The sequence below is a fragment of the Lampetra fluviatilis genome, chromosome 19 (genome assembly GCF_964198595.1).
Source record: "Lampetra fluviatilis chromosome 19, kcLamFluv1.1, whole genome shotgun sequence".
NCBI lineage: Eukaryota > Metazoa > Chordata > Hyperoartia > Petromyzontiformes > Petromyzontidae > Lampetra > Lampetra fluviatilis.
Window position 1 is genome coordinate 7,145,695 of NC_136293.1, and position 21,086 is coordinate 7,166,780.

The window sequence follows — 21,086 nt, forward strand, 5'->3', positions numbered from 1 at the left end:
TATATCGTTAATATTGTTACGGTTTGTTCCCGGCGCATTATTCTAGCCTGCACCTCCGACGCGCCCTGTTCCGATGTTGCCCGTTCTTCCGCGCGGATCGCTGTGATATTCATCTTCTTCTTCTATTGTATGGCTGAAGTAAGATGCAGAGCAACAACTTTTCACATGCAGATGCTCAAGGCAGATAACCGCATCAGGAGCAGCGGAGTGTACCCCTCTGACGATGTCGTTGTTGTTGTTCTAGCGTTAAAAACTAGCTGGGGAACTGGCTACACGGGATCTTCCGTGCAACAAATAAACATTGACGTTGAATTGAAACTGCGTAACCGCGCGCGCGTGTGCAACCCGTGCGACAACGACGTCGACGTCGTACCGCGGTTGCGCTGCTCGGTGGCGAGCTCCCTCTCCAGGGCCTCGCGCACCTCGCGCTCCCGCAGGATCTCCAAGCGCAGCTCCGACTTCTCCAGCTGCGCCTGCTTGTCCTGCGCCCGCGCTGAGTCGGCCGCCACCTTCAGCAGGCCCTGGGACGCACGTCACGCCACGTCACGCCACGTCACGCATGCACGTTACACACACGCGCGTCACACACGCACGCACGTTACGCATGCACGTTACGCACGCATACACGTTCACACGTGCAGGCACACACTAAAGACAAAAATTACCACTCCCCCCCACCTTATGCAGGAGTGGAGCTAACCAGGAAAGGAATGGGGCCATGGTGCAGAGGGTGTGGCCAGCGCACTTTAGCTACGCTCAGACACATCTTTGTTGTTGCGTAACTCCTCGCTCAGATATGGACAAAGCAGTTACGGGCGATTTTAAGTTGTGCGGTTTCGAGAGCGGTTCTAAGCTGCACAACCGATCGCTCAGGCTCGCAACCAAGTTCTGCATGGAGGCAACCTTCTCCGATTAGCCGAGCAGTCGAACCGATAACCGGTGGCGTAATCGTTTACATAACATCACGGAATCGCCCGGGCACTGCCAGGGGCTCTGGTTATGTGACCCACGTGGCTGGCACGGTCCGTCTCGGACCGCCCGTTCCACTCGCTCATGGGTTCGTTCGTTCGTCTGCCCGTCCGTTCGCCTATTAATAAATGCTCTTGTTAAACCCTGCAAAGCGTTTGCTATCTGTGTGCCACGGCACAGCAGGCCATGATTTATTGACTGTGTAAATGAGTGGTTACGCACGGAGGCTCATTACTCTCGCGCAGTACGGACTCCACGTCCCGCCAAACGCAGCGGCTCCCGCGTGATGGTGTGTGCGTGCAGTGAGATGAGAAGGCGTTGTGGTGAACTTGCAGCTGAGTCTGCATGGTGGGATGAGAGTTGTGATGAGATGTGAGGAGTGAGGAGTGTGTTGTCAGGAGTGTGTTGTGAGGGGAGAGGAGTGAGGGGTGAGGAGGGGTGAGGAGTGAGGTGGGGAGTGAGGGGTGAGGGGAGAGGAGTGAGGTGTGAGGGTGTGAGGGGTGAGGGGTGAGGAGGGGTGAGGTGTGAGGTGGGGAGTGAGGGGTGAGGGGAGAGGAGTGAGGGGTGAGGGGTGAGGAGTGAGGGGAGAGGGGTGAGGGGTGGGGGGTGAGGGGTGAGGGGTGAGGGGTGGGGGGTGAGGGGTGAGGGGTGGGGAGTGAGGGGTGAGGAGTGAGGGGTGAGGGGCGGGGGGCGAGGGGTGAGGGGTGAGGAGTGAGGTGGGGAGTGAGGGGTGAGGGGAGAGGAGTGAGGGGTGAGGGGTGAGGAGTGAGGGGAGAGGGGTGAGGGGTGGGGGGTGAGGGGGTGAGGGGTGAGGGGTGGGGGGTGAGGGGTGAGGGGTGAGGGGTGAAAGGTGAGGGGTGGGGGGTGAGGGGTGAGGGGTGAAAGGTGAGGGGTGGGGGGTGAGGGGTGAGGAGTGAGGGGTGGGGGGTGAGGGGTGAGGGGTGAAAGGTGAGGGGTGGGGGGTGAGGGGTGGGTGGTGAGGGGTGAGGAGTGAGGGGTGAGGAGTGGGGAGTGAGGGGTGAGGAGTGAGGAGTGAGGGGTGGGGGGTGAGGGGTGGGGGGTGAGGGGTGAGGGGTGAGGGGAGAGGAGTGAGGGGTGAGGGGTGAGGAGTGGGGGGTGAGGGGTGGGGGGTGAGGAGTGAGGGGCGAGGGGTGAGGGGTGAGGGGTGAGTAGTGGGGAGTGAGGGGTGAGGGGTGAGGAGTGGGGGGTGAGGGGAGGGGGCTGAGGAGTGAGGGGCGAGGGGTGAGGGGTGAGAGGTGAGGAGTGGGGGATAAGGGGTGAGGGGTGAAGAGTGAGGGGTGAGGAGTGTGTTGTGAGGGGAGAGTGTTTGCGAGCCAGTGCGTGTTTATGCAAGTCAGTGGCTCTCTGCGTGTCAGTGCGTCTCTATACGAGTCTGCGGGTCTCTCTGCGAGAAATCACTATCGACAAATTCCGCTTACTATCACCGCGACTGGAAAACCCGGGGCGGACTTTGCAGCTTCCTCAACCTGGAGCGACCAACGAGCTACGGCTGTTGCGAGGGGGCAGTCACGCAGGCGGGCAGGCGGGCAGACGGGCGGGCGGGCGGGCAGGCAGGCGGGCAGGCGGACGGCACGAAGGTCCATACCTGGATGTTGGTGAGCAGGGTCTCGGTGGAGGACAGCCCGTCTGGGAAGAGGAAGGCTGCGGCTGGGAAGTCTGCGTGGAGTTGAGCGAGGCTGGCAAGGCTGTGCTGTTTATCCCCCGCCGTGCCGGCCAGCATCCCCACTGCCATTCCATCTTCTAGGCGGAGAGGGGAGGGAGGGGAGGGAGGGGAGGGGGTGGGAAAGGGGGGGAGACTTGTTAGCTGCTCCCCAAGTCACCCTGCAGACTTCTCATGACTGTGTTGACCTGCGCACCCCAGGGTTCAACTTTTTACCACTCGCCCGGGGTTACCGTGTGATGCCACCGCATGTCGTTCGGCACGATGTCCAACGTTTCGTTCCAAGTGCTGGGAGCTTCGTTGGAAACTGAACTGTTGTCAGATCTTGGAAGGCTAAGCTGAGATTTGAGCCTGTACAGCTCTCTCCGCTCTATCTCTCTCACGTGCTGGCACATGGAGTGAAACGCCGGGGACCACGACGAGTCAGAGAACACGCGCATATTCTAGACATGATACGGACTGCGAGGACAAGTCAAGTGAGTTTGGGCAGGACACATCACGGTGGCGATCGGTGACGGACCGCTGTCGAGAGCGACGACGGGAGTGCCAGCCAAATGACGGAGCGACGCGATCGACTCGTGCGCCGGGGTACCAAATGGAATCTTTGCGTCAGAGGACCCTAGAGAGATGGGCTGGGCGGGCCGCTTGGGGAGAACTTAACGCAGCAGTGGACTGAACACGGCTAACGGAGATAATCACGGTTCAGGGTGTACTCTCACCCCGGAGGTCAGGGCAGGAACCCCCTTGCGTCACGTCACCGGCCGTTCGTCAATTCCGCTCTGTTATTTCAATTCTCCAATAATAAAGTTCCTGCCGACGAATGTGCTTAATTAAATTCCTGTACGTGCGTGTGGGCGGAGAGTCTTGTTTATTGCAGGGAGGGGAGAGGCCTCGCCAGGGAGGAAACGAAAGGATGAGTTTTTTTTACCCCCTCCCCCCACCCCACTTGTATCCGGATTGCGCCATCGCTACGTCATGTTACAGAGAGACGAGGACATTTCGGTTCGCGAACCTTCGCAGCTAGCAGTGCATCACCCTGTGTCAGAGAACGGTGCCTGTAAGATTGTCAGAGAATTTATTCGGAGGTCACTGTCAGTAAATCTCTTTTATTCATGTATGTCCTTGCAAACGGTGTTTGTCATTTCATGCCAATTAAACTATTTGGTTTTGTAATCCTCAAGAGCTGAAAAAAGGTAACATAAGTGCAGAGATACATTTAATATGTCAGGGGTTTATTTCCGTGCAGTTATCTGTGACCAGGCTGAGAACATCAACTTGTTAGCATGGTTGGATAAGGAAGATGCAAAATAAGATCAACATACATACATACAGACTTAACCCGGTTTAATCACTGGCGACTGAATTCCAGATTCGAACCCAGGATCATAGTGGTGGTGGCTCAGTGCTCTGACACCTCAGCCACCTGGCCACCTTCCGACGCACCTACCCACCCTCGAACCTACCAACCCACCCACCCACTAACCCACAGAAACCCACTCATCCACCCACCGAAACCCCAAACCTACCCTCTGACTCACACACTTAACCACCCTCTAACCTACCAACCCACCCACCCACTAACCCACAGAAACCCACTCATCCACCCACCGAAACCCCAAACCTACCCTCTGACTCACGCACTTAACCACCCTCTAACCTACCAACCCACCCACACACCTACCCCGCACCCACCCACTAACCCACACACTGACCTATGCATCCACTCACCCAACCCACCCACCGAATCACACACCTAACCACCCTCTAACCAATACACCCACGCACCTACTCCCCCCTCACCCACACACAGAATCATGACCCACGATTTGTATAGTTAAAAATGATGTTTTAACCTAATTCCCAAACATTAAACCAACCAACCAATGCATCCACCCACTCATGTAGCCATCTACCCACCCTCCCACGCAACCCATCTACCCGCCCACCCATTAACCCACCCACTCACCCACCCTCCGACACACACACCTAACCACCTTCTAACCTACGAACCTACCCACACATCTACTCGGTCACCCAACAAACCACCTGAGCACCCGAATATAACCCACGTTTCAATTAACCATTACATGCCTGCTAAGATCCTTCATGCTAAATGCGTGCATTCAACTGTAATCTGGCTTGCGGAAGGTCCACCTACTACCTACCCGCCTATCCACCCTCCCACCCAACCCAACCACCCGCTCATCCACCCACCCACCCATCTACCCACGCACGCACGCACGCACGCACGCCTCTGCGTGTCCATCTGCCCGGCGCTGGCCTTGCCACGTGCCAGGTGAAGGAGGTCTGCAGAGGACGCTCAGAGGCGATGCAGCAGCTTGCTGCGGATGGGTCCCGCAGGAGCGAGAGGCTTAAAGGAGCCCCCGCCCCCCCCGCCCCCCCCACCGCGGTAGGGTTGCCACCTGTCCTGGATTTCCCAGGACCGCCCTCTCTTTGCAGAAGCTGTCCTGGGAAATACTCTTTAGTATTCCCGGGGACATTGATACAATTTTTGTATATATACGTTGCGTAATAATAAAACCATTTCAGGCATTGCATTTGCACATAGTCGTCTGCTTCTTCTGGTATTGTGAGATATTTTTCTCTCGCGTAAATATATTTACGCTTGGGTTTTTTTGCCACGCTAGAGGTGGCAAGTCTATGCATGAGGCGCAGCATGGCTGGGGGGCGATCATGCGAGTAAAGTGGTGGTGGTGGGGGGGGCACGACCAGAGAGTGAGTTCTCATCCACTAAAATAAATATGGTGAATTACTTATTGAATGTGTGAGTGAATGAATGAGAGGTTGATTGAATGAGTGAATGGGATAGCATAGTATCAACTAAGCTCGATCATTGCAACTCACTACTCTACGGGACATCTGCCAAAAACATTACCAGGCTGCAACATGTACAAGATAATTTGGCACGTTTCGTGACGGGTACTGCAAGATCCGACCATGTCTGTCCAGTGCTCGCTGAGCTGCATTGGCTTCACAATCATTACACGCAAAGCGTTTGCCACAAATGAGCCACAATACCTTACTGATCTCGTCAAGGAATATAAACCATCACGTGAACTCCGGTGATCCTCACAGTGGCTTTTGGCTAGTCATTAAACAAAGATGGTCACTGCATCGTGCGCTTTCAGATGCGCTTCTGCGGTCGTTTGGAACACTCTTCCTTCCGATATTAGGAAGCCACTGGAGCTATGCACTTTTTAAATGTAGATTGAAAACTCATTACTACTTCAAAACTGCTTTTTGTGTTTAGTTTGTTGTCCTTCCCCCGCACCTCCGATTAGCACGGTTGGCTACGTACGGTGCGAAGGACATTAAACATACATACATACATACAACCCACTGAACAGCTAAAATAAATAATTGTGTGAATAGTTCAATGAGAGAAATTCATGGTGAAATGAAAAGAGTGAATTACATTTCAAAGATCTGAGCACCCTACCCAACAGGTGAATACTTCAATGCATGAATACTCAAATAATTAACTGAATGAATCAGTGAATGAACAAGTCAATTAATTAATGAACGGGGCATTCCATGAATGAATGGGAGGGCAACCAATGGAGTCGGCAGACACATGAATGCATCAACACTGAAAATGAGGAAGAGAATGAACAGCTAAATGAATGAAATGAATGAGTCCATCTTAGAATTAATGAATGAGACACCCCGCCTCGGCTTCGACGGTGTTAAGCCAAATCCCCCGCTCCGATTCATTCAGATCGCCGCGACCTTCATTCACGCAGCCACCGCCACCACCCTCCTCGCTTTTCCGCTCAGGCTCCTCGTGGTAGGGGGCGTAGCGGAGGGGGGGGGCGTAGTGTAAGGATGGTGGTGGGAGCCGCAGGGTGACCAAGGGCACCGCGGTTGGGTGGGCACCGAGAACCCGTCGGCATGGCTTTAAGTGGGTTTCGGCTGAAAATCAAAGTTTAAAAACTGCAGGCAAGCACATTAACTAATTAACAATAAAAAAAAAAAGAAATCTGTCAGCATTTCAATCACATTAACGCCGGCACCTGGGGGCCACGCGGCGCTTTGTCAGTACCGTGCGGTTAATTCACCGCGGGTTTCTACAGAGTCCCGGCTTTTTATTCTCTCTCTCTTTTCTTGCTTCTTGCTCTCTCTTTAATTTCACCTCCGTGAGTTCGGTTAGCACCCTGGACTTGTAACCCAGAGGTCGCCCGTTCGATTTAATCTCCCGCCGCGGCAGCTGAAACGATGGAGCAAGTTTCCTAAGTCCCTCCCCCCCCCCACCTCTGTCCCCCCAACAATATCATTGGGAAACCAAAATCACAGGGGTCAGATCGTGCTTCGTGGGGTAAAGTGTGGGTACTCCCACATGGGACAAAGATGTCTGTCCAGCGTGAAAGAGTAGGCCAGATTTATTAAATCCCCTCCCCCCCCCGCCACACCCCCACAGTACACACGTGGGTACACCGCAGTGAGCCGATCGCCAGGTCGTGTTCACGTGTGGTGGGGTAACGTGTGGTGGGGTAACGTGTGGTGGGGTAACGTGTGGGTAACACCCACTCTTCTGCCACGCGTGGGGTGAGTTAGCTGGAGTGGAAGCCCTTCCTTCGGTGGCAGTGGCGGGAGCGAGACATTGCAGGGCTGCGCCTTGACCTCATACTGATTTTTGGAATTATTATTTTTTGTCAAATATGAAATCGCGTAGGAGAACGGAGTCGCTTTCAACAAAAAATAAAATAAAAGCATAATTTTAGGAACGGGCAGGGAACAATAGTGCAGAGTTTCCTGGATCGGCGCTGAGTGGGCAGAACAACGCGGGAGGAGGGAGAGCGCCACCCGACTCAGCGCTTTCTCCTCCTGCTCCGTTTCACAGGGACCCCCCCACCCCCTCCCAATCCGATACCCCCACCCCTGCACGCCCGCCCAGCAGTTGAGCGGTTAAGTGGCTAACGCAGCCACTCAACGCTACGCCGCACACCAACGATGCAACTGCCCCCCTCCTCCTCCTGATCAGCATCTCTCTCCTCCTCAGCTCTCTCTGTCGTCTTCCTCCTCAGCTATATTTGCTTCTCCTCGTCTCTCCTCCTCCCCAATATTCTCCTTTAAATCATCCCTCCCTCCTCATTCCTGTCTCATCCTCCTGCTCCTCTAACTCAGCATTCATGATCATTCCTCCTCGTAATCATCATCATCATCATTATCCTCCTTCTCCTCTCATGCACCCGTCTCCACCTCCTCCTTTCTATCATTCTCCTCCTCCACCTCCTCGTCTCTTCATAATCACCAACCCCTCCTCCTCTGTCTTGCCATCTCTCTCCTCTGCCTCCTTCTCTCTCTTGCTTTCTCTCCTCCTCCAACCCGGCTTCCCATCCCCCACTCTGAGCGTGAGTGCCCCCCACAGAGCGCTCTCGGGAGGATGAGCCCCCGTTAAACCCACACCATCAGCGACTTTCGTGCACACAACCGTCGCCCATAAAGCTCCATCCGCTAGGGTTTTCCCGCGTGTTTTTTTTTTTGCCGTAGTCGCCGTTGTTGGGATGTGTGTTTTATTCTAACCCGTGTCCTCGCTCATGCCCCCCTCCACAACCCCCTCCTCCCCCCACAACGCATTGTAACAAGTGGCTGCATGTGAGCGTCCAGTAACTCGGTGTGAGTGGGCGAAAATAAACATGGGAAAGGTGCAGCCCATGCAATTGCTCGATCTCGCCACTGCGAGCAGAAAGGCCTCCACGGGAAGAGCCTATCGACAGCTCCTATCTCTCGTGAAAATTGTGGCCGAGTCAGAATCAGGATATGTATTCATACTGGAGGAATCCGATGAGCTATAAAGCTATTTTTCACACCTGTCCAGTAGGGGCAGGTCAGAACGTTACAACAACAAAACAATAAAAAACATGATAGGAAGTGCAAAGTATCGGAAAGGTAAACAAATCACTGAACAAAATATACAAATGTAGAGTAGTCCACGCTGACCAGATGTCTTGGCAGAGATGGGAATTACCCACAATTTACCCCATCACTCGCGGACCTGCCGATTGGCTATCTGTGGTGTGTCAGTAGACACTGCTGAGTGGACAAAGGTGCCAAAGAGGGATTTAATCAAGTTGGTCCCCCCCCCCCCCATTGTTTCAACTGCAACGCCGAAGGCTCAAATGGAAACCGAGAACTTCTGGATTTGCTAATCATTACAACTACGGCACCATTCATCCTGCCAAAACAAAGCCAAAGATCCCCCGTATGGCCTTTAACAGACTGTCGGGAAAAGTGCCGTCAGCCAGCACCTATTAAGGATGGCACGGCACACGAAGGGAGTGGGCGACCAGCACCACACCCGGCCGGCCTTCGTAAACCTGAGTGACGATGTTTATACACCGCCGCACAAAGGTATGTATTTAAGTGGCTGAGTCGCCCTAGGGGAGGCCCAGGACCGATTCAGGTAATCGCAACTGACGCACGTCGGATGTAGGTCGAATTCGGGTCGCAGGGGCCCATTGCGGAGTGTGCTAACCGCTTGACGAGCTCTCTACAAATGCACGCACGCAGTGTCCATGTGGGAGTTGTTTCCTCCCTTTGCTGCCCATCTTCTCCTGCTAAGATTGCCCCAGTGGCTTAAGTTATCACCAGCTGTGCACACGCCTTCTTAATGTCCGATTAAGGCAAACCTAATTTTTATTAAAGGATTTTAATGCGTACCTACGGAAGAAAGAAAAAATAATAATTTGTTCATTTGGGCTTGTTTATTATTTTCAACATTAGTTATTTATTTGTGTGTGTGTGGAGGGGGGGGGTGGTTTCCCCACTGTCGTTAATTTGACTTTGCCAATAAGAGCGAGTGGCGGTGAGCGCACGGGAGGCGATAGCTGCCAGATAAACCAAAACGCTCCCGACCACCTCTCTCGCCTGGTCGAAACCCATCGGTCGGCGGCCCGAGCGGGGGAAAAACAAAGCGGCTGAAGTTAAACAACAAAGCGTGAAAAAATATATTCGACGCGCGTTTTATTGGAATTAGCAAAGATCAGTGTTTTGGAGAAAAAAACAGCGCCCCCCCCCCCCCCCCTTTGTCATCGTCAATTTCAAGTGCGGCCGGGAAGGCCCGCACCGCGGCTATCAGCACGTTCTAAATGGTGTCAGCGCGGCAAGCAATTTATATCAGGAAATTACATTCTTCCCGACAAACGACCTCGCGCATTGTCGCTGTTTGACACATTGCAACGGGGCCCACATTAATTTGATAAAGAATTTACCATCTTAATTGGAAAAGTTAATAATTAAATTGCTTTATGAAGGAGAAATCAAATATTTTGACCTTAAGTGTCAGCCGGAGTTTAAACATTTCCAACAACATCCAAGAAAGTTTGCTCGGCTGTCTGAGCAGGGGCAGGGGGGTAGGGGGTGAGGGTGGGGGTGGGTTGGGGTGGGGTGGGGGTGGGGTGGGGGTGGGGGGCTTGGACGGTTGGTGGTTGGGGGGTACTTTTTCTGGGTCTGGCTTGCCTCAAATCTCACAACGCCACACCTCTCCCTAACTTTCGTGACATCTCCGAACAGCCCCTCAAAACTTTTCTTGATTTATTTTTGTGACCTTACCGCTGCGTGGGTTTTCACGCTTGCGCTGCCGTGCAGCTGCCCGTTGTGTTTTCTGGTCGTGCCGCAACGTATTGTCGGGTCACAACATTTTCGTTGTACAGTAATTTAGATTTCTGAAGAAGCTGTTGGAGTGCGAAGCGAAACGTCGGACAACGCTGCCCAAACCCGAAAACCCATCTGACAGCTGCACAGCTCACAATCGCGAAAACCTAACGCAGTGGTGTGCCATGAAGAAGGGCCATTCACCGAAACGTCGCCTATAATATACTGTTAAGGCCACACACGCAGTGTTGATACTGATGAACGCATTCCGTTTTTTGTTGTTAGCGGTGCTTGTGCGCCACTGCCAACGCAGCAGCAGCAACAGAAGCAGCATCACCAAATAAATTACGAATTAATACAGAGATGGCAATCCAACACACACACCCACAAAAAACCCTGAAACCTTGTTTAGGACATCAAACATCAGACACCACAGCCACACCACAGCACTCATCAGAGGTGACCTCTGGCTCTGTCTGTTTTTTTTAAACAGTGGTGGTGGCGGCTGTGGCGTTGTTGTGGGTCTTTTTTATTGTGTTTTGTCTAAAAATACTAATTTTATTTCACCCCCCCCCCCCCCGTATCCCAGCAGATTTCCCGCGGCCGTGTTTGCGCGCAGCATTAGTCGGAGTGCATTGGAGAGGATGTTCGCTAATTAACGCGCTGCGTCTGCCAGCGCTCGGCGATCGCTTTAATCTATCGTGTTTTTCCTTCGCCCGGTCGGATAAACAAATTAAGGGAAGGATTTGACATTTCCTCGTCAGGGCCCCCTCTCTCACTCGGGCTGCGACGGTCGCGCGACGAACCGCCACCACAGCAACAACAACAATAGAGGAGATGCGAAGCTTGAAACCGCACCTCCGATTCGCAAGGTTGGCTACGTACGGTGCGTAAGAAGTTCAATATACATACACGTAAATGATGACGAACGCCACTCGACCTCCTCCTCCTCCACCCTCCTCCCTCTCGCCCCCAAACCCTCCCGCAAAAAACACACGTCCGCATCTGCGCGGTCTATCAAACGGCGCGTCTCACACACGCAACACCAAAGGAGAATCAAGTCGCGGCCAAAGCGATTTCCTGCTCGAGTGACCAAATGAGACATCGGTGGCTCGACTCCCTTATTCACAGCCCCGAGACAGTGGTGGAAATTCCACGTTCCTATGTTGGGGGTGAGTTTGTCCGCAGGACAACAGCTGTTGGCTTCCTCCCGCACATGGTGGTGGTCATTCTGTTGACCCGACAGCGATCATGGGGCTTGTCACCTCCCCTCACCAATCGGGATTCCAACTCGGATTTTAAACGATTATTGGGAGCCGCTTGCTCTCCCACTGAAACACCAGGCCAGACGATTAATTGATCCAAACCGCCCCCAACAACGACACGTCTCAGAAGAAGTGGGAGTTATCCGCACTTTACCCTACCACACGGAGACCTGCCAAATGACCGACTGTGATGTACTCATTTATACTGCTGGGTGGACAGAGGGGGTTTCAACTGGCGCACAGGGTGATGGGTATGGAAGATGCAACCCCTACGTTGCAAGTCCAGTCTGGACATCTGTCAAGAAGAGCTTAACAGCTCATCGGATTTCTCGAGAATAAATAATCTGATTCTCATTGTCTGCTGACCATGATTACACCACGGCACTAGGAACCCTACAAAAGGCTGTCTCACCAATAAGAGCGACAATGTTTGTAAAACACTCCCACCCTGTTGATGTGTTCTTGCTTCCCGTCAACGTGACCAGCGCTACAAAGGATCGGGCAAAAAGCGCAGCGGATCCCGGAACACACGGGACATACAAAACACAGGGAACACGTGAAACACACACACGGGACACACAAAACCCAGGGAACACACGAAACACACACACGGAACACACAAAACACACGGAACACTCACTGTCTGGATCTCCGAAAACACGGAACACTCTGGCAGTGTTCTACAAGTGAGCGGTTCTTGGGTACAGGTTCGGCCCCCCTCCTCGTTCATCGAGGATAAGAAGAGTTCTACCGCACTGTGATCACATGACGGTCTGCGCAGCTCTTGCTGGCTACTGACTCAGTGCCGAGCGGCTGAGCCGGCTGCTGTGCGTGCGCCGCTCTGTGTCGATAGGTTCCGTCGTCAGCACCAGAAGCGTTCGCTTGACGTGGCATTGGAATACTCTACCACGGCTTGGGTGTCTCTTAGCTACATCTAGACACGTGGCGTGGGTGTCTCTTAGCTACACCTAGACACGTGGCGTGGGTGACTCTTAGCTACATCTAGACACGTGGCGTGGGTGACTCTTAGCTACATCTAGACACGTGGTGTGAGTGACTCTTAGCTACATCTAGACACGTGGTGTGGGTGACTCTTAGCTACATCTAGACACGTGGTGTGGGTGACTCTTAGCTACATCTAGACACGTGGTGTGGGTGACTCTTAGCTACATCTAGACACGTGGTGTGAGTGACTCTTAGCTACATCTAGACACGTGGTGTGGGTGACTCTTAGCTACATCTAGACACGTGGCGTGGGTGACTCTTAGCTACATCTAGACACGTGGTGTGGGTGACTCTTAGCTACATCTAGACACGTGGTGTGAGTGACTCTTAGCTACATCTAGACACGTGGTGTGGGTGACTCTTAGCTACATCTAGACACGTGGCGTGGGTGACTCTTAGCTACATCTAGACACGTGGTGTGGGTGTCTCTTAGCTACACCTAGACACGTGGCGTGGGTGTCTCTTAGCTACATCTAGACACGTGGTGTGGGTGACTCTTAGCTACATCTAGACACGTGGTGTGGGTGACTCTTAGCTACATCTAGACACGTGGTGTGGGTGTCTCTTAGCTACATCTAGACACGTGGTGTGAGTATCCAGGCCAGCCACAACACGCGGCTGGCCTGGATACTCACAGCGGCAGAGCTCCTGTCAGTCACATCTCCAGGAACACATCCCCTATTTGTTGTTGTTGTTGTTGGTGGTGGTTGTAGGACGACGTGTGTGGGGGGGTAGGTGGGGGTGGGGGGGGCAGAAGGGGAGAAAGAGAGGGGGGGCCTGCGTACATCAGGGCATTGCAAACGTAGCCGCTTCTCATTTGCACTTGTTAAATATTGACATCCTTGAGCCGGAGAGCAGCGCATTAACATGCGGGCGCGCGTGTTTTTAAAGCCGGTCACACACTGTGACACGTTAATGGATTCTGCTTGATGAATAAGGTTTTATGCCTTCCACTCTGCTGTCGCTGCTGAAATATAAATGGCTCAGGTTGACATTTAGGGCCACAGCGCAGGATCCTCATTCATTTTCATCTGGGCCCTCCCGAGCATAATACGACGACGTACACACACACACACGCGCAAACGCACGCGTGCGCTATGTCTGGGCGTGCGCACGCGTGCGTTTTATGCGTGCGTATATACACATGCACGCGGAAAACACACGCGCGCACACGCACGCATGTTCGCACGCACTCGCAAAAAAGAGCAAAGGCAGCAGGAACAACGGGAACGGGAGGTGGTCACGTGACGCGATGGCCACTTAAGTGCCCACACTCGCCCCACGGGCGTCAACTCAGCTCATTACCATCGGCAGCAGAATCATCATCAGCATCATCAGCATCGTCGCGGTCGTAACCATGTGCGCAGCGTCGGCAGAGCTACCAACTCGTGGAGGATTACTCGGACCAAGTCGCCCACAGACAGGAGCAATTACGTAACTGGGTAAAAACCATATACGCTTTGGTTCTTTCGGTAAAGTCACGTCGGTATAAAAATAAAATAAAATAAATCACGACGTTTCGGGCGCAACACAAGCGCCCGTCCGGATGACGTGACTTTACCGAAAGAACCAAAGAGTATGGATTCCTGCAGTCACGAAAGCTTCAAATCAAGATGGGTAAAACCCACTGACAATGATGGCAACATCGCCCTAACCCCCCCGCTGGCAGACCCTCACCCGTCTTCCGCGACAGCCATGTGCCCCCTCAAGAAGGGCACGGATACCATACGCGCTCGTTATATATTATAGTGTTAAAAGCGATCACCCCGTAGAGAGAGATCCCTGCCATAGCAATGTGGAATTTCCACCACTGGTGCAGGAATGTCATGGAAGATAAGCGCAGCCCCATCGCTCATGTGTGTGTGTGTGGTGGCAGTGAGGAGTGGTGGTGTAGCGGTTGGCGCGCTGTGCTACGAACCCGGCAACCCGGGTTTGATTCCCGCTCACGGCCAACACCACCAGTGACGATTACCTGAGCCGGTTCTGGGCCTCCCCTAGGCCGACTCAACCTCAAATGAGTACTTGGTGCAGTGTCTAAACATCACCACTGGGGAGACAAAGGGCGTGGTACTGGCTAGCCAGCCTCTCGTGTGCCGTGTCGGCCTTCATAGGTGCTCGCTAACAGCACTTTCCCCAACAGTCTGTTACAAGCTATACAAGGGATCTTTGTTTTTGGTGGCGGATGTGGTAGTAGCGGTTGGTGAATGACGCCGGCTGGGCTCAATGACACCCGTCTGCTCGCGACGTAACGTTGGTCTGTCCGCATTTATTCACCGTTTTGCGCTGTGGGAGTATTTTTTTATTATAAATATACATCGTCTGACAAAAGAGATCTCTCAAACGATCCAAACTCCAACCCCCCCCACCACCACCACTGAATCGACGCGAGACGTCAGCTGTCCGCAATGAGAGCAACGCTAAACCTGTTGAGCGGCGTTGACAGCCTGACTGACAGACGGACGGACGGACAGAAAAAACGAAGGACCCGGCTCACTCGCTCGCTCGCTCAAACATCCCAACATCCCATTCCACTCAAGGTAATTGGCAGCGGTGCGGCTACGAACAAAGTACATCAGCGTGTAAGCGAGATAAATTGACACGGAACACTTTTTTTATTAATATTACTACTATTATTGTTACTTTACGCTGTGGCTTTTCTTATTCCACTCCCCCCCCCCCACCAACCCCCCCCCCCCCCTAAAAAAACTGGTCGCTTTCACACACACACACAAAACTCCCCTGCCGTCCTCGTTCGATTAATTTTCTGTCGAGTGCAATCATACCGTCCGTGTGATGCTGTCTGTCTGCATCGATCGGTGCCGGCTGCTGATAAGTGTATCGGTGGGGGGGGGGGGGGTGCGTGGGGGAGGGAGGGGAGTCGTGGAGGGGGGGGGCCCTGTCTCCCTGGTGTAAAGAGCGCGTGCACGCGGATGTCAATATACGACGGACGAAAGCTCAATTCTACCCCCAATGCCGTTTCATTCTGCCGCGCGTTCTTTAACCGTTCGCTCGGGGGAGTTGGGGTGAACAAGAGCGAAACAGACAGATGGACCCTCCTCGCCACACGGATGAGCATCATTATCATCGTCGTCGCTATCGTCATCAGTCATGATAAAGCCACTGCTGGATGAAGACCTCCGTCCCCCACCCCTACCCGCACCGAGCCGTTGTCGAATCCCAGTCCCTGCGATGTAGCGAATCCAATATCACACACAGCAGGGATGCGTCTGTGAAGTGTCAAACAGAATATCATGTTCATTTGTCCCTGAATCATCACGATCTTCAACCATGTTCAATCCACTGCTGGAAGAAGTCCTCTTCCAAGCCATCATCATCATCATCTCTCACGGTGCGAGTTATGCAACCAAACCGTCTGCACTTGAGCTGATTTCATCGCTCCGTCTCCACGGCCAATGTTCCTATGAGCTGTCAACAGTCTCAACTGCCGGCCATCATTCCCTTTTGTCCGAGATGTGTGCTGTGCAAGGCCACTTACGTGTTTGTTAACATTCGAAGGTGATGTTTCTAACCTGCGTGGGTGACTTCTCGAATCCATGCGTCCCTCTCTCTGTCTCTCGGTGTAACTCCAAGCGTGCAGCATCTCGCCATGCTTCTTTGCGCACTTTTCAGCTTTCGTTCCACGTTCATGTCCGTGGAATTATCTACCCATCGACTCTCTACCCCTCCCCACCCCCCTCCCAAGTTCTTGTAACCTTGCTCAATTGAAGGAAGGCGTTAACTCTCAACCTATCACATCTTCAATGGTTGCTGCTTTTCGCTGGCTGCTCGGAATTTTGGGCCTATAAAATTTCTGATCCATGCGTCACAGCCGGTATGACGTAGACTGGCTGAGACCTCTCTTCTTTGGGAGATTTATTTGGTGATGCTGGTGATGCTGCATTGGCAGTGGTGCACAAGCACAGTTAACAATAAAACACACAAACTCTACCTCTCTGGACCTCTCTCTACGTGCCGTGACTAGATGTGTCATTGCTCGAAACGTTGCCTATTGCGTACACGTTTCCTTTTTGTCGGTCCACAACAGTGCTACTGAGGAACGTGTTTTGAATATTCTTCGCTCACATTCCTACATTGTGAACAGCGGAACGGTCCACAACGGTGTTCTGGGGATCATTGTGGCACCTTGGCACATTCATCTCGCCATATTATTTCAAATAAACCAGTTCAGAGAAATATAGAGCACACAGATATAAAGTAGTGTTATGGATAAACCAGTTCATAGGATTGTAGGAATGTAGAGCACCAGGATATAGGATTATGTATAGACAATACCTTTTAATTTAGTGGTAGTGCCTTTACGCCAATAATGCCAACTCCGAGCTAACCTATCTACAGCAGTGTTCCGAAGAAAAAAACATCACGCGTTACATAAAGCCCTGATCAGTCTTATTATTATATTACAACGTGGCATGGATGAGCAACGGGGTCAAAATCAGGGTGGGAAAGGGGCCTTACCCGAGTGAATCTCACCGACTGGCTAAAAGGAAACCCGAGAAGAAAAAAAATACAATCGCGAATCTTGTTTTGGGCGACGGTAAAAAAAAACGCAGATAAAACCACGCATCGCTTCCCACACTCGCCACGCTTCCTCTGCTCTCACTCAGCGAGTTACAAAATCAAATTACGTTGAAAACAACGTATAGGTTTAAACACACGCGCGCGCGCACACACGCACACAAATATAAATATATTACGCATGTATGCGTGCGTGCGTGCGCGTGTGTGCATGCATGCCGCACAAATGATTGATTCACCCTATTTTGTAAATGGATACTGCATAGGCGATGTGTTTGGGCAAGCTTTCAGTTTTCTAAATTAACTGATGCAATAATGATGTATTTATTGTTTAGTTTTAGGGGACTGCACTTATTACAAGTCCTAACGGGCCGTTGTTTATAGCGCCTACTCGTTGTTGGTGATAGCCTTCATAATTTTACACTACCCTACCTGTCTCGCCCGCTCGTTCGCCTCCCCTCTTCGCTCCCTCAAACCCCCCCCACCCCCACCGATCCACCCGCACACTCTCGTCTGTGCACGGCATGTGTGCGGGCGCGTGGGGTAATTAATATTCGGGCATCATGAAGCTCTGCACTCAAGGTCAGTGCCGTTGTAAACTTGAATGTCACGCAAAGTCCGTGTGTTTGTGTCTCCCGCTTGACGCTCTGCATGTAAAAATTTGCCGTGGAGAGGGAGAGAGGGTGAAAGAGAGCGAGAGATAGAAAGGGAGAGAGAAGGGGAGAGAGAGGTGGTGGCTTTGGTAGGACGATACGACACGGGCTGGGCTAAGATTCGCGAGCGAGCGTGTACGTGAACCCTCGATATTAATTATCGTGCTGGCTTTAAAAAAATTTTTTTCACATTTTCAGGTCAACAGAATTGGAATGCAAAGGATCACCGTATCGGGTATTTTTACACAATTGCTGAGCACACGCCCAGAAAATGTCAAGCGGCGGTCCGCGACAATCAGCACTGTTCTGGAAGTTGTACTCGGTAAGAGCATGAGGGCAAAGAGATGATGATGATGAGAAGAGGGAATCCCAGAGTGGAGCAGTTCGAGTGAAGAAGCAGTGTGTGGTGAGTGGGTGAGTAAGTAAGTGGGTGAGTGGGTACGTGAGAGGGTGTTGTTGTGTGTGACCTGTAGTGTGGTGGTTTAAAGTGTGGAGATAAGACGAAACACTCGAGTCTGGTGCAACATAGTCCTCAACCAACACGAGTGGAGGATTCGACAAGTGACGGTAATGGGAACAGCAACCACAATAGTAGCGATAGAAGAGTGACCAAGAGGTGACTGACTGCCGGTGACTAGAGTGACTGCAGTGGTATAGAGGGATGGATATATCTCCATATATATAAAAGGCAAAGTTGTGATTATGTGTGTCTGTTCAAAATGTTTAGTGTACTTCCCGACATGCAACAAACTTGAAATTTGCCATGTGGGTACTTTCCAGACTGTACACCATGCAAAAATTATAAAAATACACTTTAGTTTTTTTTTTTTGGGGGGGGGGGGGAGCTCAATAATGCATCTATTTTTTGCACGCCAAGTGAGCTGTGACGTCAAATCTGTCACGTGACCCGCTCATGTGGAAGCGTAACGCATTGTAGTGTAGCGCTTAGCGCGCTGCGATACCAATCCGGCGACCCGAGTTTGATTCCCGCTCACGGCCACCACCGGTGACGATTATTTCAACCGATCCTGGGCCTCCACTAGGTCGACTCAGCCTCAAACGAGTAACTGCTGTGGTGTGTGAACATCGCCACTGGGGAGACAAAGGTGGCCGGGCGTGGTGGATCCAAGTCCCGGGCGAAGCCGGGTGGGTACAGCTAGTAAATACATAAATAACCTAGTTGCGATCTAAAGCGGGAAAGATAAAAGGAAAGAGAGAAAATGGAAGGAAGAAATGAGAGCAATAATCACAGAGTACACAGGGGGGCTGGGTAAAGAGGATTGTGCTTGCAATGGGTTAACAGGCGTGGACAGCAGCAGGCCCTGCGTGAAAGACCCAAGAGGCTCCGTGGTGGCTCTTTGTATAAATTATATCAACATCACCGTTACCATCGTTATCATCAGATCAACCATGATCAATCCACTGCTGGATGAAGGCTTCCCCACACTGTCACCATGACTCAGGATCCCACCTGCTGATTTTCATCACTCAATTTCCTCGTCGGACGCGATATCATCATCCGGGCATATATATATAAATATAGTATATATTATACATACATGTACAATTTTTTTTGTTCTGTTTTACAATTCAAATATTCTAATCAAAACAGAAAAAGAAAAAAGTCTCCGAAAGAAATTCACTGAGAAGGGACATCGCACGGATTTGCTCGTCCGCATCGAAGGGCCATGGGCGGCTCAGCGGTAGAGCGAGCGGCTCGCCATCGGAAGGTTGCGAGTTCACGTCCCAGTTGGGAGGGGTTCAGAATCAGCCCCGTCGCCTCTCTGCAGACGACGACAACATGAGTAGTACCACTTTTGTGGGGAAGTTAACAGCGTTTGTCCTATGGATAGACTCATCCCCGCCGTAGAATTGCAGAATATCCAGCACTGAAATGTGAGATGACGCTCAGTTGAGCAGACAATCGCTTTACATATTGACAACAATCACCATCAATAACGCTGTGATGTTAAAGGAAACATAATATATAATAGGCAACGTTTCATGCAATGACCCTTATTCATATCACAGTGCCAACTCAGAAGATCCCTGGGTTTGATTGTCCGCACAAACCATGGCAGATACCTGATGTCCAAATGGAAAATTTTCATATCTCCAGCGTGCAACTGCAGTCATCCAGAACAGACCGTACAACGTATAACGACGCAATGCCCGAATCCACAAATACGAAGGAAACATCACAGCAATTACACTCCGCTGCTCCTGGCGTTGTTATCTGGCTTGACCCCCTGAATGTGAAATTGTAGTTGCTGCTCTGCATCTACATCGGCCACACAAGAGAAGTAGATGTGCTAACATGAAGGGAAAATTGCCCAAAACATCATCTATTATATATTTTTCCTTTTTTTCCTTTTATGGTGTTGAGATTTCGTTTTGTTTTGTTGACTATGCTTGTGCACCACTACCAATGGAGCAGCAGCATCACCGAGTAATTGGTTAAAGTTTCAACGTCAACTTATTTGGGGGTCTATCTCACTACAGCCTCAGCACTGCAAGCACTGCAGGCACTGGGTTTGGGAGCCGCTAATCGGCGAGCGATTTATCCCACGCCGCCGCGCGATGCTGATCGCGTGGCGCGGAACCGTCACCACATCTTGTCATCTCGGCGTATTCGGTGCACGTGCGTGCGTGTGCATGTGTGTGCGTGCGTGTGTGTGCGCGTGGTGTGCGTGCGCGCGTGTGTGTGCGATGTCTGAAACCCGAGAACGTGTCTCGCAAAATTTCATATTCTTCCCAAACTGTTCATTAATGCGATGATTTAAAATGTAATTTAATTTTCGGATGAAGTTGCGTGGATGTGAGTGGAGGGGTTTATTACAGCCAATTTGAGGCATAAGGACCGGGTCCTGTGCCAGGGTGGAAAAAAAATATACGTAATGAAGAACGGAGGGGAGGGGCAGAGGGGGTGAGGGGCGGGTGAGGGGGGGTCGACAGAAAAAAAGCAGAAAGAAAAGTTAATATGAAAAATCTCCGCTCTGATGTAGCAGCACAGACGAAGCTGTATCGCCACTAATCACTCATCCCGGGTCCCACGGTGCCCAGGACAAAATATTTATAACCACGCAACATTTGGTCTGGCTTGGATTTCAGTGTCTCTGCGGCCGTAAGTCATCTGTTCCGGTGGCCGATCTAAGGAGGTTTTTCCATTTCAAATGAAGCAAGGGACCAGAGGAGAAGGGCGGACGACTGCCCAACCCCATCCCTCTCATCCCCGCCCCCGCACAGCTCCATCCCCTCTCGCGTGGCCCTGGTCTGTACCCACCCAACCCCCTCTGCCAAACCCCCTGCACTCTGCCAGCCTGTGCCCCCCTCCTACTGCCTCCACCCCCCCAGCCCCTCCCG

The 21,086-nt window shown here is 52.0% G+C and overlaps 1 protein-coding gene across 8 annotated transcripts in view; it reads right to left on the reverse strand.

Annotated features, from left to right (window-relative positions):
* The window catches only part of LOC144937589 (dachshund homolog 1-like), a 259,425-nt gene that overhangs the window by 108,874 nt on the left and 129,465 nt on the right, over nt 1-21,086 (reverse strand). For 6 of the 8 annotated variants that reach the window (XM_078864902.1, XM_078864908.1, XM_078864905.1 and 3 more), the window contains 2 exons: nt 2,576-2,730; nt 374-521 (listed from right to left, as the gene is read on the reverse strand). In XM_078864902.1, coding sequence (XP_078721028.1) covers nt 374-521; nt 2,576-2,730 — 303 coding nt within the window. The remainder of the gene's footprint in view (nt 1-373; nt 522-2,575; nt 2,731-21,086) is intronic. The other 2 variants (XM_078864909.1, XM_078864901.1) reach the window with 1 other exon arrangement.